The sequence below is a fragment of the Zeus faber genome (genome assembly GCF_960531495.2).
Source record: "Zeus faber genome assembly, chromosome: 16".
Classification (NCBI taxonomy): Eukaryota; Metazoa; Chordata; class Actinopteri; order Zeiformes; family Zeidae; genus Zeus; species Zeus faber.
Genome location: NC_137202.1, coordinates 22,632,008 through 22,660,002, shown reverse-complemented (window position 1 = coordinate 22,660,002; position 27,995 = coordinate 22,632,008). Strand labels below are relative to the sequence as shown.

Below are 27,995 nucleotides of genomic sequence, written 5' to 3'. Positions count from 1 at the left end.
TGTCTGAAAAGGGTAGTGTCTGTTGCCATGTTTCCCTTATGGCGATGATTCATGATGGCATCAGTGTCACTGCGTGTCTCCACCTCGGCTGGTGGTTGTTTGGATACATGCATTACATTACAGTTCCTGTGCCATTGTCCACGTCATACTTTCCACATGTTTAAATCTGTATGTGTGTGCATGCATGTGCGTGTGTCATACTTCTTGCATTGTGGGCTTTGGTGTGTGTGTGTGTGTGTGTGTGTGTGTGTGTGTGTGTGTGTGTGTGTGTGCGTGTGCGTGCGTGTGTCTACATTTGTCCTCCTGTCACCAACAGATTATCAGAGCATCCTAGCGGAGCTGCAGTCCCCCGCCACACTGCACTCCGACCCTCACTTCCTGGAGCCCGAACTCCCAGTCACACCCAATCCCGCCCTTTCCCTCCACCATCACCATTACTACCCAGACTCCCCTGCGCTGGCAGACCCCCAGCCCCTGCACCGGCCTCCGGAGATAGAGCCCTGTAGTGGAGAGCCAGACAGCCCCCCTAGGAGCCCCCCAAGACCCTGCGAGCTCGCCCTGTCCATGCCCGTCCCCGATCAGGTGGCCTTCGCGGTCAGGAAGCCCCACATTGCGCTGAACGACCAGCTGCTGCTGAGCGAGGAGGAAGACGGCGGCGCCTTCCAAGGAGGTGCGCTCAACCACAAGCCCAAGTACTTCTGCTCGCCCGAAAGGAGCGAGCTGGACGTGGACATGGCCTACTCCACCTCTTCCCCGTCACCCTCGTCTGTGTCCTCGGTCGCTCCCTCATCTCCAGAGAAAGCGGGGAACGGGGCGAGAGGAGGGCACGCGGGCCCACCCGATGGGGCACCAGAGGGAAGGAGAATGAGCGGAGGTGAAAAGAATGTGAGGGAAGAGATTGTAAAGGAGGTTGTGAAGGTGTATTCTACAAACGTCACGGTAGAAAAGACGGAGTTGGTTCCTGCATTGGAGTTGATTGAGGCTATAAAAGGAAAGTGTGAGAAGGTGGCAAAAGACGGGAGAAACACTCCAGACAAAAATAGTGCGGCAGAAGGGAAGGGTGAGTATGCCGATATGGAATGTGAGCAGGTCACGGAGCGCGGGGGTGTAGGAGCAGCACACGGGGCTGACGGGGTGAGAGGAGTTCAGCATGTGCCGGACGGAAATGGCGCGGCGATAAAAACTGAAAGAATGATGAAGGACAGGACTGAGCAGATTGAGGAATCGAGCGAGGAGGTCCGAGGGAAACGCGAGGACAGTGCACGCGGGGGCGGGAGGACGAAGGATGGGGGCGAGGGGGTTTTACGTGGGGTCGAGGGAGCCGTGACGGGGGAGGAGGGGGGCGCGGAGACGGGCGAGGCAGCCGGGGAGCCGCTTCGAACCTGGGCCGAGGCGCTGGCGGAGCTCCAGCCGGCCGAGCCCGGCTCCGACGAGGAGGAGGAGGAAGACGGGGACGGAGACGAAGAAAGGTCAGAGGGGGCGTTCGGGTCTCGCTCGGAGGAGGCGGAGAAAGGCGGAGGCTCAGAGGAGGAGGAGGAAGAGGACGTGGCAGAGGACAGGGTTAAGGACGTGCGCCGTCAAGTGGAGCAGGCAGAAAAAGATGTGTGTTCACTTCCAGGTTGGCATAGCGATTCGTCCAGCGTCAACGTGGAGCCGCCCACACCAGGCCGCAGCGTCAGCTCAGACCTGCTGGACAGACAGGAAAACAGGTGCGGAAATTTGAAAACGTGCATGCGAGTCAAACGGGACGAGCTGACTAATCGACCGCAGGAACCTCCTCCTTGATCTGTCCTCCTACAGCCAAGAGAACTCCAGTGACTCCATCACTTCCTCATCCAGAGGTGAATCAGGGAGGTCCCGGCACAATGGTGACCAATCACAGCACTCTCACCAGGACGGGTCGCAAGACTCCTCCAACGGCAGGAAGACGGAGGGAACGCTGGTGTCGGCGAAGAAAGTCCAGGTAATTAAATAAACGGATTGAAAACCAAAATGTACTTCAATGGAGTGAGGAGAACGTATGATCTAAATGTCTTTTGGAAGCTACCCCCGTAACATTGGTTGAAAGTCTTTTTTTCCTATACATTCCATTGCAGGGGGCAGAAGAGGATTCAGCCACCCATCATAAATGTATTCTCATGCACCCAAAACCTTTGTCACATTCCACCTATTTTCTTTTTCTTTTTTTTTTTTCGAAACAGCGATTTACGGAGCTGAATGGCACCGCTTCCTAAAGGAGCGCTGAATACTCAAAAACGCTAACCAACCCTTTCTCCCCCCCAAATCCATTTCCTCCTGACACTCTCGACGCGCCGCGGCAATAACCCCGTAATGCCTCCCAACGCCGTCCGGCAGCAAGTCAGTCCGGACTCCAGCGTGGAGGAGGAACGCACTGTTACCACCAAAATCTTCAGGCGCCGGGTCATTCTGAAGGTACCCTGGCTAACCTGGAGGGAAGGCTGGGCTGGAACCCGTGTGGTTTGGTGTGGTTTGGTTTGGTTCTGATTGCTTTGGTTTGGTTTTGATTGGCCATAGCAACGGTCAGTGGTGTGTAACTGCGGTGCATTAGGGTTGTTTTGCTTTGTATACCCGTAACAAAGCTGAGCTTTTTTTTGCCCATGTGTATGCGTGTGCATGTGTTTGAAAAAGGGGGGAGCCGCAGTTCAGACACAGATGCATGCTGTACATTTGTTACATGCGTCAGCGCTGGTAGTGCCGACGCCCTCCCTTTGCCTTTTGACGGGTTGTTGGAAGGAATGCTGCGAAACGAACTAACCTATTATTCAGCCTCTTCCTGACCTGGATATTCTGTTCTCAGTTGGTGCAGTGTGGTGGAGTGCTGGAGTGGTGGTGGTGGTGGTGGTGGTGGTGGCAGCAGTGCTGCCGCTGCTGCTGTGGGATTCATTCTTTCTGATGTTGTGATTCACTTTTTTGTCCTCTAGTCATTCTTTAATCAAAAACACTTGCAGGGGGAGCAGGCCAAGAACTTTCCAGGCGAGTCCGTGACAGAGGAACACTATATCGATGACGACGGCAACCTTGTCACCAGAAAAGTAATGTAGTCTGTCTCTCGCCCTCGTCTGTTGAACCCTGATACTTTTTCTTACAATTATGGGGAACTAAGTAAGGGTTTTTTTTTTTCAGTGTTATTCTTTCCTCCCCTTTTCGCGCCCTTTGTACTTCAGGTCATCAGGAAGGTCGTCAGACGCGTGACCACGGCCACACCAGAGGACCAGGGAGAGGACAGGAGCATGTGGGATCACGGAGAGCCCTGGCCCACTCCCACCCTGCAGGAGGAGGAGTCAGAGGTCGGCACGGGCAGGGCGGGGCGGCTCCGCCTCCTTGGCAAAAAATAAAACCTTCGTTCTGAGACTAACACGGACAAACAAGACTAGAAAGTCCATAGGAGCTTCAGGCTTAAACAGGTTGTTCCAGCCGCTGCAATAAATCACGATGCCCAGTTTGCTTACGTAGACTAGGGTGGAGATAAACAGCCTTGATCTACAGCCTTCTTCAGGGGAGCTGGTCTGACATGAGCTATAGCGCGGTTCGTTCCCTGCCGGTATATTTAGAAGCGTTCCAGGTTTTGGGATAGTACGTCCCTGACCTCGATGGGCTCCCCGATCCCATCGTCGGTGGTTGAGGGCTTTGTTTCCTCGGTATTTTCCGTCTTAAAAAATGCACTCGGATCTGGGACAAAACGGGTGAAAAAAAAACAAAGGTCTCTGGTCGCACCCCCCTTTTTAAACAAACGTGGTTTATGGAGCAGGCCCTTCGGATCGCAGCCTCGGAATGGAAGCTTGTGTTTCGGCCGGGTTTGGTCGGTGTGACCGCTGCGTTCGTGTCACAAAATGGATCCCGCCGCTTGCTTTTCATTAGGGCGCGGTTTGGATCCTCTTTTATCTTCGCACTGTTCCTCGGTCGGACCTCACGTCATCGCCGGTTGTGTCACTAATCGATGCCTTAACTCAGTGTTTCTCTTCTGATTTCCTAACACTCTACTAACAGCAGTTTTCTCCACTCTCAGGTGTCTGGCTTCTGGGGGGGAGGCTCTTATTTATAGACATCCTGCTGACAAATAAAAGATTCTGATGCTAACACACGTGCTGTTTTACGCTTTGTTTCTCACCCTTCTTTCCTGGTTTCCTCTCTCTTCACCCCGGCGTCCCCGGTCGTTGTGTTGGATTTCGACTCGCGCTCGCCCTCACCGCAGCGCGTTTTGTGTGTGTGTGTGTGTGTGTGTGTGTGTGCGTGTGTCTGTTCCAGCACGGCGATGGAGGAAGGAACGGCAGAAGAAAGTCCGGAGAGAAGAAGCTTCACTCGTAGTGATGGGGGTCCTCCATCAGGTACTGTAGACCGATAACCTTTAATACTCAATCATATGCATTCTCATACATACGGCGCAGTTGCGGTAAAACAAAAAAAGAGGTGGGTTAAAAATAACCTTATATCCCTGGAACTTTCGCGTAACGTTCGCTACGTGAAACTAACAATAACAGGAGCACGTTAATATGAACTCACCTCATGAGAAGGCTGATGGTGCAGGGCGGACACCAAATGCTTGATGTCTGGCTTCAGGGACGACAACATTCGGTTTATTCCTGTATTTCGTCTTCAAGGCCACAAGCGCCGGAAAGCCAGTCTCACAGAGGCACGTCGTCGGGAAAGGCGTCAGAAGCGGCACAGCTCTGTCGGACAGATCGGGATTTGCGTTCTCGGTGCCCACGCGTGGCGTATCGATGACTTTCTTCTTGCCCTGATTACTCCTTGAGTTTGTTATCGAAAGATTCAAGCGGCTTGGACGCATCCTGTTGGTGTTTTGTCTCGAGGTGACGGCGCAGTTTGCACGGCTTCAGAGCTTCGTTCGATAAAATCTCGGAACACACCACACGCGGCGGTAACGGTTCGTCTTCCGTGCCCGTCCAAAAAAAATTGCAATGATAAATATTCGGTGCTATACTTTCTCCGAACGTTTCTTTTTTGTTTGACAGCGGGGACTGTCCCACCTGTCCGCCTTTCCTTTACGGTGTGCCTGATGCTGGCCAAGCAGTCATTTTGATTATCACCGCAAGTTCAAAAATGTACAGGTGCACGTCGATCGTGGTCGGGCTTAGTGATGATGCATTTTTGAAGGTTTTAAAGAAAAATTACCATAAAATTATTATTTTTTTTTTTTACATTTAAAAACATTTATGTAATTAATAATTTTTTTAATCCATTTTTTCAATAAAATCGATGCGTTTTGCGGATGATTTGGAAGTGCACTTGCAATACCCCCGCGACGCGTTCATAGGTTGGGAATCGCTGCTCTACACCGACGTCATATCGGTCAGTTCGTTATTATTTAACATTACCATTCTGTTCTTTATACCCACACTCCTTCTGTATAGTTCGGTACACCTTATGATGTCATCAACCTCTATGATCCTTCAACTTAATGCACTGCATTGTGTGCCCTTAGATGTTCACCGCTAAATTGACTTATGATCGCAGCGGCTCAATTCGGCTCCACTTTGACCCTCCGCTGTCGCGTTCAACCCCGTTCCGCTCGGTCTTCCTAAACTGTAACCTGCCCTCTTCAGCTCCACAGCGCTCAGCTCCGCCCAACCCCATTCATATACCTCGGCACCGCCCGACTAAGCGGCTCTGAACGTGCATTTTGCCTGAAAAAGCTGACTGAGAATAGTAGACCTGGCAGCGATTTTGCATTTGTCAGCTGTGTGTGTGTGTATGTGTGTGTATGTGTGTGTGTTTATGTGTGTGTGTGTGTGTGTGTGTGTGTGTGTGTGTGTGTGTGTGTGTGTGTGTGTGTGTGTGTGTGTGTGTGTGTGTGTGTGTGTGTGTGCGTGTGTTTGTGCGTGTGTGTGTGTGCAACACGGTCACAAAAGGAGCAGACGCACTGAGCACAATACACCTCGGCATTGTATCATCCCACTGGCACCATCTGTGTCCCCCCCTGCTTTGTGCGCTAAAAGCCCCACCTCACAATGCCCCTCTTCAAGCACAAAAGAACGAGATTGCGATCCCATCAGTGACTGAGACCAAAACCCCAAATCCCATCCCCGGTGTTCGTCCGCGCCATATGTATGCAGTGAATCATTCCGCCGAAAGAAAAAAAGCGCCGTTCCCGCCCGGCCCGCTCGGCGGCGTCTCACCGTTATCGGCCCTGAGGACGAGGTCGTCGTACGACTTCGTGAGGGAGGTTTTCGGCGAGACGCGGTTTTTTCATGAGTCGGCGCCGCAAATACCGTGCGTTCTGAGCTGAACTGACGGAGCCCTCTCCCTTCTCTTGCAGACGTGCGGGAACCGTGCGGCGTGGAGCCAAAGTAGCGGGGGGGGGGGGACCGGAGGAGCCCGGGCGGAAGGATTTCGGCCTCCGGGAGGGGGCTTTGGGGTCGGCAAACCCCGCCACTTCAAACGCATGGTTTTCTACACCAGAGGGTGCGCCCCCCCCCCCCCGTCTGCCCCGCAGCATGAGCATGGAAAAGCCGACTCCCTCCGTCGGGGGGGGAAAAAAACAAAAAAAACAAAACCCCCAAGGGGGGGGGGCGTCCCGCCTCTCACGTCTCCACGCGGGAACGTGATCCTCCTTCCTGTCTCTGCGCGACTCGACGCGGTGCCGTTGCTCCGATGGTGTTGCTAGAGCTTCTTTTTGTTTTGTTTATGTTTGTTTTTTGTATTTTTTTTTTTTTTAATGGAGCACCGTCCGTTTTCGACAACTCCGAAAGGACTCAGGTGCGAACCGAGGATCCAGTCTACTTCCCTGCGACCAAAGACGGCACAGAAATCTCCTTTTTCGAGGTGGGGAGCGGGGGAAAACGTACAGAAAGCATCGACGGGAACGGGCGCAACAAAAAAAACAAAACAAACAAACAAACAAACAAAAAAAGAAAACCACACACAGAACACTTCTGATCCCACTTCAACACGAGCCTTATAGTTTTCTCTCGGAACCCGTTATCAGGATGTAAATTGTTTTTGGGGAGTTTGAATTTTGCTTTTCTCTCTCTTTTTCTGTTTTTCAAACTGAACTGACGCCAGATGTTTTCTTCCTGTACATACATTTACAAGGTGTAAAACTCTTGAAAAGAAAACAAAGACGACGACGACAAAAAGGTAGAGGGCGCACTTGGGAAGGGGCTGCCTCCTCCAACTTCCTCTTTTAAGGAAGATTTGAGTGTAACTTCACATGTTCTTGTACAATTAATTATTATAGCAGGTATAATGTTTGTATATGAAAGAAGCTGGGTTCACTTTTAACAGGAAATTTCCAAAAACACAGAAAAAAGTTCTGCAAAATTTCGGTTACTCCCCGCCGTCAACGGGAAGGGATGTAACCCTGCGCGGAGCCGCCCTTCAGCGTACTCATATTTTCACGCATGCTGTTCACATTATTTTGAGTACCAATTTTTACAAGTTTGCAAAACACTGTATCCAGAACTAAATAGAAATCCCTTTATCCGTGTAGACGTACAGCCCTGACGTCGGTCGCCCTGTTTTTTTGTCTTATATTTTCGATTTCAGACATCACCGTGAGGCATTTGACCGCACAGCGGGAAGCGTCGGGAGGAGGAATAAGCTCCGTCGCTCCTCGAGGGTCTCAACGTCTCGTCTGTCCGTGTAAAAAAAATAAATAAAAAATAGATAAAAAAGCGAAGGTCGGCTTCCGCCACGAGAGAGAGAGAGAGAGAGAGAGAGAGAGAGAGAGAGGGGTCATCTGAATGTAAACGCTCGTGGGCTGTATTATTATAACTGTGTCGTGTGTGTTGGCTATAAGGTGTAGGAGTCTCTGTACACTGTTTAGACTGTCCGTATTCATTTTAGCAGTGTGTCGATTTTTGGGGTTTTTTCAAGAGGCTGCTGTGACGTTCATGAAACACGTGGGGGCATTTTTATTTTTATTTTTTTTTTTTACTTTTTTTCGTCGAGGCTATCTCCTCCGCGGCGACCCCACTCGACGCCGAGGACCCGTCGCCGGCGGTGGCTCTCCGTCGCCCGTCGTACGAGGAAACACTGGAAACGGGCGGAGGGTCATCTAAGCCTCGAATAAAGCTGTGTTTTAACTCTGAAACGGTGTGGTCTTCTTTTAGGGCTCGGGAACCCGTATATGCAGTGCAGAGTCGGAGTGGGGTTGTTTATCGAACGGGTCACCGATAGGTCGACCTGCCTTGCGTGAGGAATTCTTTTGTTATTTGGTTTGGAATAGATGCCTGATGTACCGTAGGTCGAGTGTGGTGTTCTCCTGGTGTGATGGCTCAGACCTAGCGTGCTGACGTGTCTGCTGTGGACGGGGAACCCCCCCTGTGAAGGACTTTCACTTTCTTTTTTCTTTTTTTTTTTTTTTTTTTTAACAAATGAAGTCAAAATAATTTGGCGTGTCTCACCCTCTTGTTATATCGGTCACGGGGTCGGGGGATCCTTTGATATGGTTTAACAATCAACTTTGTCGATTTTGTTTGATATGTGTTTTCACCTGAGCGGATTTTTTCAATGTACAATTCTTACTAACACAGTGAAGCCATTGAAATGTAACTATTTAGCACTTTGGTTATTCAAGGTCTTCTTTTAGAGGCTATAGCAGCAATGACGCCACCACAAGATGTTTCAGAAGTCTTTAAAAAAAAAAACTAAAAAAAGTTAAAAAAAAAAAAAAAAAAAACAATCAAAATAAAAATGCATTGGTTTTGCAATCAGTTCCTTCTGCCCTTGTTTTTTGTTCCTTTTTCCCGTACCCGAGTTAGCTGTATTTGAGTGTTTGAATAGTTTATACAACCCCTTAAAGGTGTTTGCTTTCCTAAACAATCTATTATTTAAAAGCTCTGGCCTTGTAGTCAAGCCTGGAAGCCTACGCCCCGTGAAAGGAAGCCAGTCGGGATGTTTTCAAGACAAGACTGTTACAGTTCCCTCTCAGTGGACGAGCTGTGTGATGAACATGATGTGGCAACGTTTCAGGTACCGATAACGAATTAGTCGTCGAGAATTCACAAAGTTATATTTTGAGCAAACTGAAAAGCAATTTTCACAGTTATCTATTTTTACTTTAGGTTATTGTAATGAAGGGATGGTGTGGTTTGAGCCGCCACCCCTGTCCCGGGTCTAGGTGATTGGGCCCAGGATCAGCGGCTGTACACCTGTTGCCCATTAGAGTAATCAAAGAGCAACAGGTAAATCACCCATCCCCACACACACTCAGGAGAGGAGCCCTTGTCATGACATGCTGTCCATCCGCTCCAGGGCTTGTTCCACCTAGCCCCCTCTTTACAATAAACTGGTGTGTATGTTTCTACTCCATTGTTTGTGTCTCTGTGCCAGAAGGCCCTGAAAACGGCACTTTTATCTATCTATCTATCTATCTATCTATCTATCTCCAGGGTAGTTGGCCCTTCGCTAAATTGTGACTGCAGCAGTTCATTCGTTCCGGCCTGGTGAGGTCCGAGCCACTGTTGCCACCTTCAATGTGGATAAATAAGGGACACCTTGCCAGCGGGACACAAATCAAGTGGGTGTATGGGGGTCCTTTATGCACCAATTTGTGCTTTTTATTATGCATAAAAATGTCAGAGTCCTCTCTGCTGCTCTCAACATGAATGTAAAGGAAATAATGAGTTAATAACAGTCAAGCACAGTTGCATCAATTATATTAAGGGTTAAAACATCAGATCATAGACATTGGCAAAATGTTTGGTCTATCAAAATAAACTATTGGGTGTATTTGGGAGAAGCAAGAACCCATTGATAAAACTGCGAAATAGAAAATGACCTGGTACACCACAGAGGCCACTTTGGTGGATGACTTCCAGTTGCAATACATATAAATTCTGACAGTGATGTTATTGGGTTTTTATTTTGTCGTAAATTAACGTTTATTTGCATAGCTCTAAATCACAACACAGTCTCAAAGGGCTCCACAAACCCACATTTCACATGGAAATCAACAACATCCACTGGTCTGAACCCTCATCGAGGCGAGGAAAAACTCTGAAAACCCTTCGGGGGGGAAAAGGGAAGAAACCTTGAAGGGACGGGAGGAGGAATCCCCCTTCCAGGATGACCGGGGCTGCAGTGGATGCAGAGTGGGCAACAATGATAATAACAGGGCAAATCATAGGGTGTTGTACTTCTTTTGTAGAACTTACTCTGGTGCTGCTTGTCAGTTGTCCTCAGAAGCGTATATACTTGGGAGGCTTAATAAGCTGAGCGTTGTTAAATCCAGTTGTCGTCTGGTAATCCTTTAACTTAATGGTTTTACTAATAAATAATGTAAAAATAAATAAACTTTAATGATGAAGTTTTATAGTAATAAAATAATACCTGTCACTTTGTAACTTAGTATGGTTAAGAGTTTATATTTTTATATTGCTTTAGTCAAAAGTCCAATCGTGTATATGTCCAATCTGTGGACCCTGAGTACTACTGTATGTGACAAATAAACCTCTCGAATGTTAAATCTACTCAACTTGTGCGTGCGCACAAGGATCTCTCCGCCACAACGTACGCGTGTGCGTGGCGCCATCTTGGTGAGGTGGTGATTGTTGATCCCAAACTCCAGCCACGAGAAACTGACCCGATCTGGACGAAACCCGAACGGCGCCTTGTTGGAGCTGCCCCGAATACACATCTTATTCCGATTGTCTGTGGGTTCGGCGGATCCATGACATCCATGAAAGTCTTGGCGAGGACCCGGTTGTTTGACCAATCACGAGACCGCAGTGCTATCATGTGTTTTTTCCCCACTAAATTATCCCATAATAATGGGCCGATCCGGATCAGACTTTGACGACGGCATGTTGGAACCGCCCCAAATACACATTTTACGCGGCGGGTCCACGTCATCCGTGGACGGCGTGTGTGCAGGCGCGCGCATCTGCCGCACGGTTGTGACGTCACAACGATCGGCTCTCTTTGCCGCGCCCTATTTAATATTATTTTTTTTAATATACAAACCACTTGGCCAAACGTGTTCCCCGTGAAAAAACGAGACTTTTGCGCAAAACTATTTCCGCAAACAGTGACAACAAGAAGACGCGCGATGATTTCAACAACAAAACAAACAAAAAATAATAATAGAAAAATCACACTTCATAAAACGAACGAACGCGGCACGACGCCCGGATATAAAACCAAGATGGCCGCGCGGTGTCGCCATTTCCCCGCCGCCGCCGCCGCCGCCGCCGCCGCGCGTCAGCCAGCAGGGTCACGCGGTGCGGCAGCGTCCCCGCCCTCCCCCACAGCCAACATGGCGGACAGCGCGAGCGAGAGCGACACCGACGGCGCGGGCGGCAGCTCGGCCGCCCCGATGTCCACCTCCTCCTCGTCCTCCGGCTCGGCCAAGCCCAGCGTGGTGATCTCGCAGTTCCGCCTGGAGGAGCTGACGAACCGCCTGGCGTCGCTGCAGCAGGAGAACAAGGTGCTGAAGATCGAGCTGGAGACGTTCAAACTCAAGTGCAAGGCGCTGCAGGAGGAGAACCGCGACCTGCGCAAGGCGAGCGTCACCATTGTAAGCGCTAGCACGGTGCTAACGTGTGTGCGTGTGTGTGTGTGTGTGTGTGTGTGTGTGTGTGTGTGTGTGTGTGTGTGTGTGGCTAATAGCGAACGATGCTGTGTGTGGCTAACAGCTAATGGTAGCGTGTGTGAGAGCGTGCGTGCGCGTGTGTGTGTGTGTGTGTGTGTGTGTGTGTGTGTGTGGCGGTAGCTACAGCTCGTGGTGGTGTCCGCGGCAGCCCAGCTAAGCCCCCCCATCCTCCCGGTGCGACCCCGTTAAAACAGAGCGCGGGCGCGCCGGGGCGGGTTTTAAGCTGCCCGTCCCGCCCCGTACCGTCCCGTCCCGTCCCGTCGCGCGTCGACCCCGCTCGGCCGAGTCACCCGGCGAGCCGCGGCTCCCGGTGTGACTGGTAGTCGGCCGGTCCGCGCACGCCGTGTTTTGCTATGCCGTGCTAGCGCCGGCTAACCCTAGCGTCGCGAAACTCACGCCGGGTGCCACGGGTCGCCCTCCCCCGTGTCTACCTTCGCGGCGTGGCCGAGTTGTCAAAACCGCCGCCGCCGGCGATCGTCGTGACTCGTCCGAACGTGACCGGGTCCGCGCTCCAGCCCGTAGCGATGCGTCCCCGTCCGTCCGTCCGTCCGTCCCCCCACCCGTGCTCGACCTGTTAAGGTGTGACCGAGTTGTTGGGGTGGGCAACGTGGGCCCCACGGGGCGAGCTGGTTCTACACCGCAGGCTGCTGATCTCACGGGTGCACTGCTACGACCAGGCTGTCTGGAAGGATGGATAGATGGATAAATAGGTGGATGGATAGATTAATAGGTGGATGGATAGATAAATAGGTGGATGGATAGATAAATAGGTGGATGGATAGATTAATAGGTGGATGTAGGGTCAGCTACACTTGTACACCAGCCTTTCTGGCAGCATGTGGCTCTGGACGTGCAGCGCACCTTCATTTTGTTTGTACACTGCGTGGCACAGTGCAGGACGGGAGAGTGATTGGCAACGACAGTCATTTCGTAACATCGGAGCCGTCCGTGTGTTGCCCAAACCCTCACTTTCAACCCCCCCCCCCCCCTTCCAAGTCCCAGTTTCTGCAACACCTCCCCCGTGCACAACAACAAACCCGCTTCCTTTCTCGGTCCACACACACATTCACACACACTGCAGCGTATGCCGGATTTGTTGTTCCCCCCGTGGATGTTTGCATTTTTTCCTCTGTCCGGAAACAGCTCTTTTATCACAAATGTTTTTCGATAGGCCTTGACAAACTGCCATACCCTCTCCCCGCACACCCCAAACCCCCCCCCCCCCCCCCTCACGTCTCTTGTGTTGCAGCAAGCCCGTGCAGAGCAGGAAGAGGAGTTTATCAGCAACACCTTGTTCAAGAAGATCCAGGCCCTGCAGAAGGAGAAGGAGACGTTGGCCGTCAACTATGAGAAGGAAGAGGAGTTTCTCACCAACGAGTTGTCCAGGAAGCTCATGCAGGTGGGTCGGCGGGGCGGGGCGGGGCATAGCTTCCGCAGCCCGCGGGGCTTGCCGGGCTGCCGTTCATCACAAGGTTGACGTTTGCTTGAAAGATCTAATAGTTTGAAATTGGCACTAGAAACTTGTGTGCGCCCCACCCTTGCGTGCTCAGGCACTGAATAAACAGCAAGTATTTGATTGTTGTTACATGGGCGTGTGTCTGTTGGGAGGACGGAGTCGGTGCATCGACTGCTTGGCTTTTGCCCCGGAGGCAGAAATGGCCCGAGATGACTTCACCCCGGCTGCTAGCTACGCTAAATGACTCTCAAATTACTCCTCCCTCTGTCATTTGGTGGAGCAGACTTTCCATGCCTAATTTCCCAAGGTTGGGCCTTCTCACAGCACCGCCACACCCCTCGCGCAGCCACTCCCTCGGCCGCTGGTTTGGAGCGGTCGGTCTGGAGGTTTGTTGACGTGTAAAGCAGCGTGACTCCGGCCAGGGCCGCGTGCATGCGCACACAGGCTCCCACTAAAGGTTACGCGGATGGACTCGTTTGCGCCTTCCGCCGTCTCCTTTAGCGGGCCTGACACGAGACAGGGCTGGATCTGCTCCTGCCCTGAGATGCCCGTGCCAACAGAGGGGGCTTGGATGGGGGGGGGGGGGGATTTGAACCGACACCTAAACCTCAGCACAGGCTGTCCTGGCAAGGACGTGACCGTGCCAACCTGTTCTCGTGTTGCGGGCCGCGGCCCCGCCACGCCAAGAGCCAGAGAGTCCTGGCCGCCTCTGGGCTGTGATGAGGCATGGAAATGACTCCTGAAGCGCTGAGCCGGCTCATTAGAGGGGAAAAACAAACATCATCACTGGGTGTGGCCAGTGTTAAAACAAGGTGGTTTAAGCCACAAGCCTGCACGCAGATTGACTGTGTAAATTAACATTATGCTCTACTCAGAGCAAACTGTTCTGCGAGATGTTCTACTTGTGTTATTGTAAAAGTCATATATATATATATATATATATATATATATATATATATATATATATATATATATATATATATATATATACACGTTCTTCCTTATTCTTGTTGTTTCTTGTAAACAAACAATGTACAGTATTTTCTCTGTTAATTAGTAATCCTATTGTATGATCAACACAGGCCATTTTGAGTCGTAGCTGAGCCACACCCTCCTTGAGGACTGGGCAGCTGCCAGCAGTGGTTTCTTCGGTGCCCTCTGGCAACTTCCACCAGAGCCGTTATTTCACAATACTCTTGTGGGCACTGCGTCCCAGAGTCCGGAAGTCTGCGACTGCTTAGCACCTCCTTTTGATGGTCCCGTCGCAAAATGTGACCACGTGATACCGATCTGCTCACCACGGCCATCAAATTGTTTCTAAGTGACTCACCCATTTCCTCCCTCTCTTCTTCGACTCCCAATAATAATATTTCCCCCCTCCTTTTTTCTCCCTCTTCTTTTTCCTTCACATCCACCGCTCCCCGGCTCCCGGCCCACCCTCAGCTCCAGCATGAGAAGGCGGAGCTGGAGCAGCACTTGGAGCAGGAGCAGGAGTTCCAGGTCAACAAGCTGATGAAGAAGATCAAGAAGATGGAGAACGACACCATCTCAAAGCAGCTCACGCTGGAGCAGGTAAAGCCCGTCGGGGCCGAGGTCGGTAGAGAGATCTGCGCAGTGAGACCCGAGTTCCTGTGACAGGGCCTCGCTAGAAGTAAAAAGAAAAAAAATAATAATAATGAATGACCTTGACTCTCGTTCCTTCCATATCCCCGTCAGCAAAAACAACCTTCCTGTGTTGATGTGACACATTTAATCGTACTGTGCATAGTTGTATTTTTGCCTCACATTTGGAACAACGTTTTCCTCTGTCAATCAATATTGTGCAGTACCGTCCACAGGGATGCACTCATAATGTCGCAGGATTTTACGGCAATACCTTGACATTTCATACATAACGAGAATTTCTCACGACGTTCCAGCTGCGGTGAATTGCGCACATATTTCATGGAAATTAAATATTTAAATTCATTTATGACTCGTCCATGACTTGGGAGCAAAGCACAGGACCGACGTCACAGTGTTCAGATGGATCCATTGAGTGGAGCGCTTTAATTTGCTGTTATTTTATTTAACCCAGCCCTAATTATGACCCGAAAATGTCAAGTGTTTTTGTCTGCGCTTTATTTCGGCAAGTGCGCGGGTGAAGAAAAGATGTTATCTGTGCATCCCGAGGCTGTGAGGCACAATTTTTCACTCCAAATGAATGATGGTGAGATACGAGCCTAAAACTTCTCAATGCGTGGGCTCCGAAATATTTGAGGGATTTTACACACGTCCCAAATCAGTGTGTTTTTTTACGGGGGATGTTTATTTATCAGGTTTGATTCCTACAGTGCAGATACAGCCCATCATTTTCCTCCCACAAAATGGGGAGGGCTATTATTGGGGAGGTGCATTCCTCTCTTCTAGCAGAATGGTTATTGCTCACTCACACCACAGTGTGTCAGGGTGACATTTGCAAAATGATATCATGCATTTTGGCCAGATGCAGCCATGACTGTTTAGCTCAATCATAAACACGGAGGTTTCAATAACGCAGCCATTGTTATTGCATAACAACTCCTTTGTCCCCGTTCTCCCAAAAAAAAAAAAAACAAGGAGAGGGAAAAAAAAAAAAAAAACTCCCACAAATCAGACAGTGATACTTCTTATGGTTTGGCACTAGAAGGCTTCTCTGAAATAATTCATAATCTTTATTTGAATTTCTCAATCGCTGAGTTTGGATCCCTGAACCAACCCTCCCGCCCGCCCCCGGGATTAATTATGAGAATTAATCGCCGTACGTTATCTTATTTGGCACCGCAGAGAGCGGACTCATCCGGGGGAACGTCTGAGCACCGTAGTCGTAGGCAATCTGAGACCATGTCCCTGGCGTGCGTTACCGCCGTTGCCTGTGCTTTTTATTTTTCCCTGCACTGATTGTCGGCCTCGTTATCGCTTTGTGTCTCCATCTGCGTATTCAACCTTTTTCTTCTCAGCTGCGGCGCGAGAAGATCGACCTTGAGAACACGTTGGAGCAGGAACAGGAGGCTCTGGTGAACCGGCTGTGGAAGCGCATGGACAAACTGGAGGCTGAGAAAAGGTGTGAAAAGAATGTCGAAGCCTTTTTAGAAGGAAATGTGAGACCTTTGGGTCGCTTCATATCGCTGACGTGTTGTTTGGGGCGTCTTCGCGGCGGTATTTTGACGTTTAATTTCTTCCCCGGCAAAATCTAAATCGCATGTTTTTAGTGACCATAATAAGTGAATCAATTACAATTAACCCCACCACCGTCCAGATAGTAAAGGGTTTATCGTAATGTTGCCTTTTCTCTCTTCTTGGGTAGAAATGAAAGGTAACATGACTGAGCGCTCGTCTCGTTATGTGCCAGTAAGACACGGTGTGTGGACGTCGACATGAACGCGCGGGTGTGGCGACGCCGCGGTTTGTCAGGGGGGACGTCGGTCGGATGGATGCACGGGAAGCCGAAAACAGACGTATTCTTGTTCTCTTCCCTCTTCTTTGTGTGTGGCAGCTGATGCCCACAAAAATGGAAAACGGGAAAAAAAAAAATATTTTTTTTGAAACTGATTGTTGTGCTCATTGTTTCGGGGAGAAAATATTTTGCGCAGCACCAGTCCAGTCCTGCTGCCTCGAACCGGCGCTTGCGTAAAGCTTCCCGTCTCTGACTCGGGTGGATGAATCACGGTCACTGCGTGTCAGGGCTGGGTGGTAATTGCGTATTATGGTTTATCAGCTTTCGGGGGTATTATCATTCAGAATGAAATTGGGATACGTGGTGATATATTTTGTAGTATATGCAAATGCTAATTCACAAGATCCGATGTTGAATCCCCTGCCCTGATAATCGGGGGCTACACACACAAGCCCAGCAGAGCAACTGTGTGTGTGTGCGTGTGCGCAGGATCCTACAGGAGAAGTTGGACCAGCCGGTGTCGGCCCCACCGTCTCCCAGGGATGTTTCCATGGAGATTGACTCGCCGGAGAACATGATGCGGCATATCCGCTTCCTGAAGAACGAGGTGGAGAGGCTGAAGAAGAGCCTGCGCACCACCGAGCTGCAACGTGAGTGGCTGTCCGGGCCGACGGAAGCCCAACCCGGCGAGCGGGACGTTCACCCCGCACTGTCATTTTGTCGATGCAGGATTCATGCACAGTCGAGGCCTGGGTATAAAATAACCCCCAGGAAGTTCTGTCAAACGTGAAGATCCTTTTGAACATCCGTATAGTTTTTATATATATTTAATTTTTTTATTTTTCCATGAGTTGACTATGATCAATAACAATTTTTAAGTCTTCCGAATTGAGCGCAGTGATTGTGATGCCTGACTTCACAAAAGATTTTTAAACATAAATGCGTACATTTCTGGATGGTATTTTGGTGTTTTCCTATGTTGGGGTCAACATTTAAGAGGTTTGTTTGTCACATACATATACATACGTTCATACATACTTCCAGTGAAATGTCTTTGCAACGCACCCAGAGATTATGCACAATAGTTACTAAACCGAACATAATAGCTAACCTAATTCCTACCTAGCAACTAACTGAAACTAACTGATTCCTGAAACATAATGCAGTTAGTGAAGAGAATAATATAAATAAAATAAGACTCAAAAGATAATACAAAGTGGGGGTAAAAAAAAGGGAAGGGAATAGTGATGTATATGGGAGAGGCTATTTGAATGCAGATATGTGCAGTAAAGTACATGTGAATAAAGTGAGTATGGAGATGTACAGTATACAACAATACGACACAGCAATACTTGACAACTTCAAATGATGTCGAGCTCTGGCGGAGCCCCGGTTATTACAGAAAGAATACAGTTTTTAATAACAGTTAGTGTCACAGGCAGCTCCAGATCCAGCCTTAAACAGGCATCTGGTCTGTCCCTTGGAAGAGCACTTACTTACGCAACACAAGGAGCGGGGGGGACATAAAAAAAAAAAAAAGTAGGTCAGGGTTATGATTTAATCCGGTCTTGGAACCGACCAAAAACAGCAAAACGTGGACCAGCGCGACCCGGACTCGGAGCACGTGGTCTGCGTCGCCGTCGCGATCTCCCTCTGCAATGTCGCTCCGATCAGCCGCGCTTGCCTCAATAAAACTGCCCGTCTCCCTGAAACGTGAAGCCACTCGGTAACGGATATGTAGCGGCGCGGGGTCCGGGGAGAGCTGCGGCATCAGAGACTGAGACCCAGTTCACGCTGCTCGAGGAGTCTTCCTCGTTGGTGTTTGCTTTGCAAATAGACACGCAGGCTGCTTGTTTTGACATGGATGCAGTCTGTCAACTACTCATGTCCGTGTTCAATCGGCTTCTCGAGCTACTTTACCGCCGTTAACTGGATCTCACAGGTTGCCGAACAATTGTCTAACATATATTTATGAAAATAAAATATTGCTCCCACAGCTCGTTTTGAGATTTCCCCGGAGCCTCCCCCTGGATCATTGAGTACATTCCTTTAGATCAAAATAGTTTGATACTCAGGCTGTACTGTGTTTGTGCCACTAGAGGGAGCCTCCCTTCCGATGAAGAAATGCTCTTAGAGGCAGAAGCAAGGACCACTGCTAACAAGCTGATGAAATCACAGGCTGTGTTACCTCTGAGCCCACTTATTGGAAACTGGCTGAGACCCACTTTCAATGTGCAGATACTTTGGTATAAAACAGAGAGAAAAATGTTTGACTCTTCACAAACCATTCCTCCCCTGTCACAAACAAATGGAAAGGCTCATCGGAAAATGGAAAGGAGTGATGCTTGTCTGGAAGTCAACTAGCCCACGTCCACCCCCGGCGTGTGTGTGTGTGGATTATTTTGACAATTACTTGAGAATTCCTTGGGGTAGAAAACTAGTCATTCAAGACGAGGCATGTTTATAATTAACCACTTTACCGTTAAAGGACAATAAGGATTTTGACTGATTTAATACTATCGGTAAAACAGTTAACGGTTTATTTGTTCCTCCAAATAAAACAACTAAAAACAGTATGAACAACTAAAAACACTCTTTTCAGTTGCTTTATTTGGAGGGACGGCTCCAAATACGGAACGGCTCCACGTCTCTCTGCGATAGGGACGCACAGAGAGCGGAAAGCATATAAAAATAGATTTATCATTTAAGATTTGAATACCTTTATGACCGTAATAACGTATTTTTTCAGGGGACAGTACCCTAATATTTTCATTTTGTGGGACAACGGTTAACGAGGGTCGACTATCGGTCGGTAAAAGTTTTTCTAATTAGCATCCCCATTCAAGACCAATAATCCCAAAAGTGAAATTGGGAATAATAAGGATTTATTCTGCCTGTTTGCTCTCTTATTATTATTATTATTATTATCCGTTGCCTTCATATCAATGTAAAGCAATACGAGTTGCGTATTGTGTATGAAAGGCGTTCTAGAAAGTCGTTGAAGTTGTTGTTATTATTATTCTTTCCCAGACACAGAGAAGCGAGCCCAGTACATAGAGGAGGAGCGACACATGCGGGAGGAGAACATCCGGTTGCAGAGGAAGCTCCAACGAGAGATGGAGCGCAGAGAGGCGCTGTGCAGACAGCTGTCTGAGAGCGAATCGAGTCTGGAGATGGATGATGAGAGGTACCTGAGCGGCGGGGGGGGCGATGGAATGCAGTTTTGCAGTTTTTGTTTTTGTGTGTGTGTGTGTGTGTGGCTTGCGCTTTTGCTTTGAAAGTGATATGAAGATGCGGACGATGGATGAGATTTCCGTCCACCCCGGTGGGTGTTCCGGATGCTGCAACTGGACGCTTTCCCAGCCACCTACTACACCTACTACTGTTTACCTTTTATTTTTGAGGATGATAGAAATGTACATGGAGGAAGGCATTAACCAGATGTCACCTACTGGGGAAATATCCTAATTCTTTTTAAAGAGTCAATTTTATGGTTGCCAAAGCGCATCATGAACAGAAGTGTTCAAAAGTCTACATTTTCCGGTGTAATTAGCTACTGGCGATAATAGCCAAATTGGGTTCAAAGTGAATATAAGGACCGAAGAACGCGCTGTCAAACCGGATCTCAATGATGTATTTACTTAAAATGGACCACACACAATCAAGGGGCCACTCTTGTCTCCCTGAATCCCACTTTGTTTTTCACAGGCTTTTTTTTTTTTTTTTTTTTTTTTTTTTTTTTTTTTTTTTTTTTCCTCCTCAGTACAAAGTACAAAGAGTTTAAGAAAAACATGTCAATGGACCCATTGTGTCTTACTTTTTAATGACCAACCGGAGCCGGCAGATATAGGGTAGCGATGAATGATGGCAAGGCAAAGAAGGAAACTGGGTGTAGAGAGGGGAAAATGACAGAGCACGACGTTTCCAACATAAAATATGTGAAGTAGAGATTTTGGCCTAGGGCGGAAAGTAAAGCCTTTCATCCCACCCCCCACCACCACCACAACAGGTACTTCAACGAGATGTCTGCTCAGGGCCTGCGAGCAAGGACGGTGTCCAGTCCTATTCCCTACACCCCTTCTCCCAGCTCCAGCCGACCCATATCACCTGGTAGGTACACATGCAGTGAGGTGAGTCTGCCAGTCTGACTCCATATAAAGCTCAAACAAATAAAACACTATTTGAGGTTCCGGCCCGAAGGGAATGAAAGGAAGAACACCGAGGCAACCTTGCATTGGGCCATCAGAATGGTTTTTCCAATAAGCTATCCACAGCATTATCACACCAAACTCACTCAGAAATAAAACTGGAAATCCAGTGACCTCCAAAATAAAGTTGAAAACAAAAAATAGTTTGAACAAAATGGTCTAATGGTCTCACAAGCTGCGCCTTACAGGTCCGGTTAGATTCAGGACAAGATTCTGGTCGCAATACAGTCCAGCCCGGTTTCTGCAAACAAACTGTCTAATTTTATGACTGAGGGTTAAAAGATAGAGTTGTACCCTTTTGATATGAAAGGTAATCATTAAGAACAAAGTTTGATTTAACTCAGGGCAACGGTGGCGCGGGAGGTAGAGCCGGTCGTCCAGTAAGACACTGAACCCTGATGTGCTCTCGATGAGCTGGTGTGCACCTTGCATGGTTGTCACTGCCATCGATGTGTGAATGGGTGAATGTGAGGCGTAGATTGTAAAGTGCTTTGAGTGGTTGCAAGACTGGAGAAGCGCCATATAAAATGCAGTCCGTTTAAGTCTGCAGTGCCCTTTTCCAGTTTAAGAATGCTTACAGTCCCATACAGTCTGCTTGTGGTCCAGTCAGCGTCCTAAACTTGTGTCATCAGCTTTATGTTGTCCTTGTTCAGCGTCATGTCCCTGCTTCCAAAACAGCGTCTGACAAACTGGCGAGTGAGCACCTTGCAAAACATTGTGGCAGAAGCGGTGAACTGTCCCTGTAGCTAAGCACTTTTATATTGTAATGTTTACATTTATTGGGTGCATTGTTTTTCCTTTAACTGTATTTCTAGTGGATGACATTTGTTGTGTTTGCTATTGACCTAATGGGGTTGAGTCAAAGCAGAAGTAGGTAATTTACCATAAGATCACGCTGTTGCACGCTACGATTACCTAATGGCAGTAAGGTATGAGGAAACCATAATCCTATTCCAGTGAGTTTTAAACTGAAAAGTATTGTAAAGATGATGAGGGAAGATGGTACGTTACATGGGAAGTCTGATTTGGTCTAATGACATGTGATGGTAATCCATCTAGATTATGTTATGACTTGGGGCATAGACCTTTAAAGACCAAATCTATTTGCTACCATTAACATGGATTCTGATCATGTTAACATGGATTCTGATCATGTTAGTCTAGCTTTAAAGCCTTTTAAGCCTTAAAAGGCAGACAAAACCTCTTAATGTCTCAAAAGCACGAGCTCTGAAAATGAGTCATTTTAACAGTTGTGTGGAATTTGGATGCCATCTTCCTCTCTGAACAGAAAATAACTCTTCCAGCACTCTGAATTTGCCAGAGATCCTCTGGGGTGTTCGATGTTCAAAGCAAAACGGACAAGTGTAAGTGGGTAGTGAAAAAACAATGAACTATATATTGGGCTTGGGCGATGGTGAAAAATTCTAATCGGCCATCGCTGTGGGGCAGCGATCACCAATTGACGATTTTATCGGGAGGTCGTGTGTGTGCACAACCTAGTGTAACGTGGAAAATGCGGCCTCCCTGTTACAGAAGTACAAGATTTATTATTTACAAGTAAAATATTGGCACACAACATCCAGGTGATGCAGTGTGTGTGTGGGTGCAGATCCAGTGACTGCCCTGTAGGCGGGCATCAAGGATTTGAACTTGATGGGGGAAGCTACAGGGAGCCAGTGGAGAGGCGTGACATGTGCCACTTTGGCTGGTTGAAAACGAGGTGGTGCTGCTGCTGCTGCTGCTGCTGCTGCATTCTGAATCATCTTCAGTGGTTTAACAGTGCCTGCTGGTGGACCAGTACTCTACTCGTGAGATGACAGGGAGCTGTGCCGAGTGCTCCCCGACAAAATACCGTCTGATCTTCCCGGTCAATCTGCATGATTGGGAGACGGGGAAATTTAATCCGAGAAGATTAGCTGGCTGTCAATCACTACCCCAAGATTTCTAGCAGACTTGGAAGGTATTCAGGATGATGAGCCGAGCTGAACATTTACGTGGTGTTGAATGGTTGGAATTACCGGGATGGTGAGTTCTGTCGTGGAGAGATTCAGTTGGAGTTGCCGTTCCTTCGATGTCTGCGAGGCATTCCGAGATTCCGGCCGAGACAGTGGTATCTCCTGGAGGGAAGGAGAGGTAGTGCTGGGTGTCAACGGCGTAGCGGTGGTAGGAGAAACCGCGCCGCTGGACGATCGATCCCAGTGAGGTATACAGTGAGGAGAGGGCCAAGCACGGATCCCTGTGGGACGCCGGTCTTTCCGTGGTTTAACTCTGACACCTCTCCCTTCCACAACACCTCGTGGATCCGCCCCAGATGTGAGACTGAAACCATCTGTGCGCAGTCCCTGTAATACCAAGATCAGAAAGACTAAACAAGAGAACATGATGGTTAACAATGTCAAGGGCTTATTTATTCAACGCAAGCTGCAAGTATTTAATAAATGTTGAACGAATGAAGAAGTATTTTGTCCGTATCACGTAGTTCTCTTCTTGGCGTCAAGGTTTCCGTCCGATGCTAATGAAATTAACGAAAAAATATTGACCGACACTGAAATACGTATGTCATTTGAGCGTTAGAGCTCTACACTTCATGCCAAGCCTGTAAAGTAGGTCAAACTTGAAGGCTAAGTATATTTGCGTGGCAATATTACACTGTCGATGCCACTCTAATGCCAGGGTACCAAGCCGGGAGGCCTCAGCAGACGCATTCCCACAGCACTTGACGTGAGTTGGCGATATGTGGGACAACCCTCGGTGAAGGGAATTAGTCAATCTTCTGCACTCTTCTACTCTTCACTAACATTGTGATGCACCGGGTTCCCCTTACAGGAACACATCCTATTTCAGTAAAACTTAAGCGTCTAGTTCTGATCCGCAGCATAGGTAAAACTCACGGTTTGACCGCAGCGCCCTCTTCTGGCCACTCGGTCGCCATCCTATCAGCACCGGGGCTTGGCAGCTCCCCAGACAGGTTTTAAAGTTTCTTAAATGTCAGGCCTTAAAAGTCATTGAGTAGACATTTGAACTTATGAGCTCTTATTTCGACACAGGCATTTAAGCTGAGTTTATCCATCCATATATTTATTTTTTTGTCTAAAATAGTCCCGCTCTTCTGCACGGGAGTCAACATTTCTGATTTTATAAATTCACAAGCCTTTCGCTGAACTCAATACCTGATTTTGAACGATTTTGCGAGTCGCTACATTTCACTGAAGTGAGTCTTTAACAAGCTCTTCATGTTATGAAATACAATTTTTAATTCAACTCTGTAACGTACCCTGAAACATAAACCCTCCTTCCTGTATTGTCTGGACACGCACAAACTGATGATTCATGGACGTTTGCGTCTTTAACTATGAAAGCCATTAAATAAATAATGTTGCTGCACAAACCGCTTTCCCATTTTGCTCTAGAAATAAGCAGCCCTGCGGTGGTTCCATGTGCTGCTGGTGTCTATTCCGGCCCACTTTACAACCACTTCAGGAATTGGTTTCCACCTGCTTATAATCTTGGGTCTTAATGGCACAGTACCGCGGACCGCAGCCTCACTCGGCGGTATTTGAGAATTCATAACTGATGCTCGCTCTCTCTCTCTCTCTCTCTCTCTCTCTCTCTCTCTCGCTTTCTTGTCCCTTCTCTCCGCCCGCCGCAGGCTTGTCGTACGGCAGCCACACAGTCGGCTTCACCCCTCCGGCCACACTGTCCAGAGCCGGCATCTCCCACTACAACCCCCCTGCCCTGCACGTCCACGGAAGTGCCTCCCACGCTGTAGCGGTGAGTGCACTCTAACACACGCGCGCGCGCGCACACACACACACACACACACACACACACCCGACATAAAACAAACGACTCCATAACGGTCAGATTCTACCTCTTGGTCATAAAACAGGCGGGGAATGTGAAGTAGGCGGAGACGTCACAACGCCGTGTCTGTAATATCACAGCGTTGACCTGGCCTCGCTGATCTTGGCTCGGTGCGATTATGGTTATCTCAGAAAACGGTGTCCTCCAAAGCTCTAATCGGATGGGAACGGTGCCGCCCCCCCGTCCATCTACTCGGTCGTGGTTTAGTGAATCGATCCCTCTCGGAACAGAATCTGGTTCCATTTATGACCCGTAATTGGCACGACATCTTTGATTCAACTTTTATCTTATCTCTACTTTATTCTTTTGTTATCATCAACAGGATCTAAGGTTAATGACAGTCCATTAAAGGTCTACTTTTTTTTTTACATAACATTTTTTACATAAGGCCATCAACCTTGGCATTTTTCTTTTATTCCATAACTTTTTTTATGCTTTCAATTAGTCATCTTTTCCCCGTCAGTAGTGTCTCAAATGGAGAGAGGTCAGTGGAAAGGAATGGAAAAAAGTGTGTGTGTGTGTGTGTGTGTGTGTGTGTGTGTGTGTGTGTGTGTGTGTGTGTGTGCGTGTGCGTGTGCGTGTGCGTGCGTGCGTGCGTGCGTGTGTGTGTGGTCTCACCTTGACGTCGGCGGGGCTTTTCGTTAGATGTTTTGTCTCTCTCGCCCTTTTTTTGTAAACGAACGCATTATGCATCCAGCCCGGTGTGAAACGCGGTGTTCTGTCCCTCATTTTTCGGGATTCGAGCCAGTCCTACAAAGGTCAAGACCTAGACTTTGAACGTCGTCTGCATATTGGAACGTCGTGGAGTAGGGGGAAAAAAAAGTTTTTTTCAAAACTTTTATCTATGCGTAGCGTCATTCGATAAAGAGATAAATAAAAAAAAGTTTTATCTGTTCACTAAAATTATTCCGGCCCTGGTAGCACAGACAAATAACCGAGAATGGCATTGATAAAGTTAGAAAAATATAAGGTTACTTGACATATTGCGTTAAAATTGAATTTTAACATTAATGTGCAAGTGGCAGGACCCCGGAGGCTGAGGGTCATGCAAGTACCAGCGGTACTTGCATGACCCTCAGCCACTCTAAACCCTTTAGCCACTCTAAAGTCACATTACATGTTCCACTTATTAAAACTGTTGCATCGATCAATATGTAATGTAAGTTTAAATTTATACTTGGGTCGTCAAAAAGTAAGTGTCTGTGTCACTAGAGGTTGGATGGGGTTTAGTCATTAAGTAGATGTGGAAATCGACTTTGACCTGATTGTATGCCGAGGAATTGGGACACAGGTGCTGTATACTGCTGTCTATTGTTTTATAGCATCACGTACCCGTTACGCATGGTGCTTTTTTATTTTTATTTTGTTCAATAAGAAAATTTAGTGAAATAATACATAAAAATAGAAACACAGCGTGTTCATTGGCTTTATTTAGAGGAAGGGCACGTGAATAATAACAAAGGGCCCGATATAAGTCCCTTCCTCCTGCTCCGTCTCCAATCTCTCCATTACGCATGGAGAGGGAAACTCCCTCAGAGGACACGCAAAGGACCCAAAAAGTACCTGCGTTTTTGATCAAACATGCCATATTATATTCGACAATATAAGACTGACCATTTCTCCGATGAGAAACGGACGTCTTGCACGGGCAGGTCACGGTGCAAGACGGCCGGCGTGCATATATATATATATAATTTTTTTATTTTTATTTTTTGAACTGTTCACCCCTTAAGGAGCTCTGTGCCGTTTGCATGGAAGTTGTTTAATCACCCTCCCCTCTCTGCCCCCCCCCCAAGCAGAGGCCCTCCCCGAGAAGAAGCAACAGCCCCGACAAGTTCAAACGTCCGACGCCCCCGCCGTCCCCCAACACGCACTCGGGGGCGCAGCAGCCTCTGCCCCCGCCGGCCCAGCCCATGGTGCAGTCCATGTCCTCCCCGGCAGCCATGTCGCAGCACGCTTCCGCGGCTCAGCAGCCTCCCCCTCAGCCTTAACGCCGCCGGCCCGAGTCTCGTCATCGTCGTCGCCGACGCCCGCGAGACACACCACGGCGCCACCGCAACAGCAGCTTCCGTCTCCGACCCTGGAAGTCAAGTCTTGGCTCTCTGGCCAACCCCACAACAACAACAACAACAACAACAAAAGAGGAAATAGAATCCAGCTCACAGTTTGAGGGGGCGGAGGGGGCGAGCGGGCGGAACACCCCCAAAGAAGCGAGCCGACGCGAGCAGTTACTTAACTGCTCTTTAAAAAGAATGGACTGAGTTGGGGGCGGGGGGATAACAGTGCTTCTGGGATTTGTAGGCTGGTAATCTGTTCACCTTCTGTCTTGTACATGTATTTTTTATTTTTCTTTCTTTGCTTGGGACTGTTGCCGATTGGTTGATTTTTGTGGCGCTTATGAGGTAGCACATTATAACCATGTCTCGTCGTGGCGGTTTCCGATCAATTGGATGTTTGGATTGATCGATGGATGGATGGATGTATAGCTAGATAAGCAGCTGGGTGGATACGGTCAATTCTCTCCATGCCTGTAATACCACACTCGATTGCAGTCATTTGCCCCAGTCCAGCTCACCCACTCCCCATATGCCATGAAAGTTAAAACACAACTCTGTCAGTAAGGAGATATTGGGGAACGTCCGACTTAAATAGGAGTTCTCCATTATATAGCGCATTGATCAAACGAAGCCAGCGCCACTGTATGTTCCTGAAAGCAAAAACAAATGAAACTTAAAAAAAAAAAACAACACAGAAAGAAAACGACAAAAAAAAAAACGGTGGCATCAAGGACGACTGGACACTGGTACATAAACCACATAACGGTGTTTAAAGTGTAGTCTGAGGTGTTAAAGCATAGTCATGTGCTCCTGTCTGCTCTTCTTTCTCTCTGTACTTCTGAAAGCTTCTATCATCCATATGGATATTCCTCATCAGAAAAGGAAAAAAAAAAAAACAACCTTAATGCTCTTTACACTAAATATACATACTGCTAAACATTCTCAATGAATGGTACTGTTGAACTAAATTTCTATGTATGATTAAAGCTCTTGAGAAGATGACTGGCTTGTCTGCTTTCTAAATGGAGTTATTTAAAATGCTAGTCAATTGTGAAATACTTAAGGCAATCATTAGATAACATGCATCCATAACAAATGTAGTACATAATCATTGGGACTGGGCGAGGTACAGATATCATGATACTAGACCAGATGGGTCCGGGAGATTGGTTCATGATGATGTAGTTCAACTTCTCTACGGCCGCATTACAGTAAAGGCAATTTTCTCAACTTCTTCATAAGACTCGAACACCTATACCTGTTTGGTCATAACACCCCCGTTATAAATGATTGTTTCTGAATTATTTGCTGTGTGTGTGTGTGTGTGTGTATATATTATGAAAGCACCGATAGTCACGACCAAAATTGAGGTATTCAAGAAATATTGCGATGTTTGACCTGTCAATATCATCCAGCCCTAACC

At 48.1% G+C, this 27,995-nt stretch overlaps 2 protein-coding genes across 2 annotated transcripts in view; both read left to right on the top strand.

Moving 5' to 3' along the window:
- LOC307242257 (uncharacterized protein) overlaps positions 1–8,672 on the top strand; it is a 100,900-nt gene extending 92,228 nt beyond the window's left edge. Inside the window, 8 exon segments of the mRNA XM_080016640.1 lie at positions 317–874; positions 1,619–1,709; positions 1,801–1,963; positions 2,356–2,433; positions 2,970–3,053; positions 3,186–3,308; positions 4,267–4,346; positions 6,296–8,672. Of these exon segments, the coding sequence (XP_079872766.1) occupies positions 317–874; positions 1,619–1,709; positions 1,801–1,963; positions 2,356–2,433; positions 2,970–3,053; positions 3,186–3,308; positions 4,267–4,326 (1,157 nt within the window). The 3' untranslated portion in view covers positions 4,327–4,346; positions 6,296–8,672.
- Positions 8,673–11,229: 2,557 nt separating this feature from the next.
- Positions 11,230–27,563, top strand: LOC307242665 (coiled-coil domain-containing protein 6-like). Its single transcript, XM_080017198.1, has 9 exons — positions 11,230–11,497; positions 12,822–12,971; positions 14,472–14,600; positions 16,007–16,110; positions 16,933–17,093; positions 19,474–19,630; positions 20,453–20,553; positions 24,301–24,422; positions 26,315–27,563. The coding sequence occupies exons 1-9, from the start codon at positions 11,237–11,239 to the stop codon at positions 26,504–26,506; spliced, it is 1,377 nt and encodes a 458-aa protein (XP_079873324.1). The 5' UTR covers positions 11,230–11,236; the 3' UTR covers positions 26,507–27,563.
- The last annotated feature ends 432 nt before the right edge of the window (positions 27,564–27,995 follow it).

Coding starts and splice junctions, on each gene's coding strand:
- LOC307242665 (XM_080017198.1), top strand. CDS start 11,237: ATGGCGGACAGCGCGAGCGAGAGCGACACCGACGGCGCGGGCGGCAGC. Junction 14,601..16,006: donor AGCAGCTCACGCTGGAGCAG/GTAAAGCCCGTC, acceptor TTTTCTTCTCAG/CTGCGGCGCGAGAAGATCGA. Junction 17,094..19,473: donor GCGCACCACCGAGCTGCAAC/GTGAGTGGCTGT, acceptor ATTCTTTCCCAG/ACACAGAGAAGCGAGCCCAG.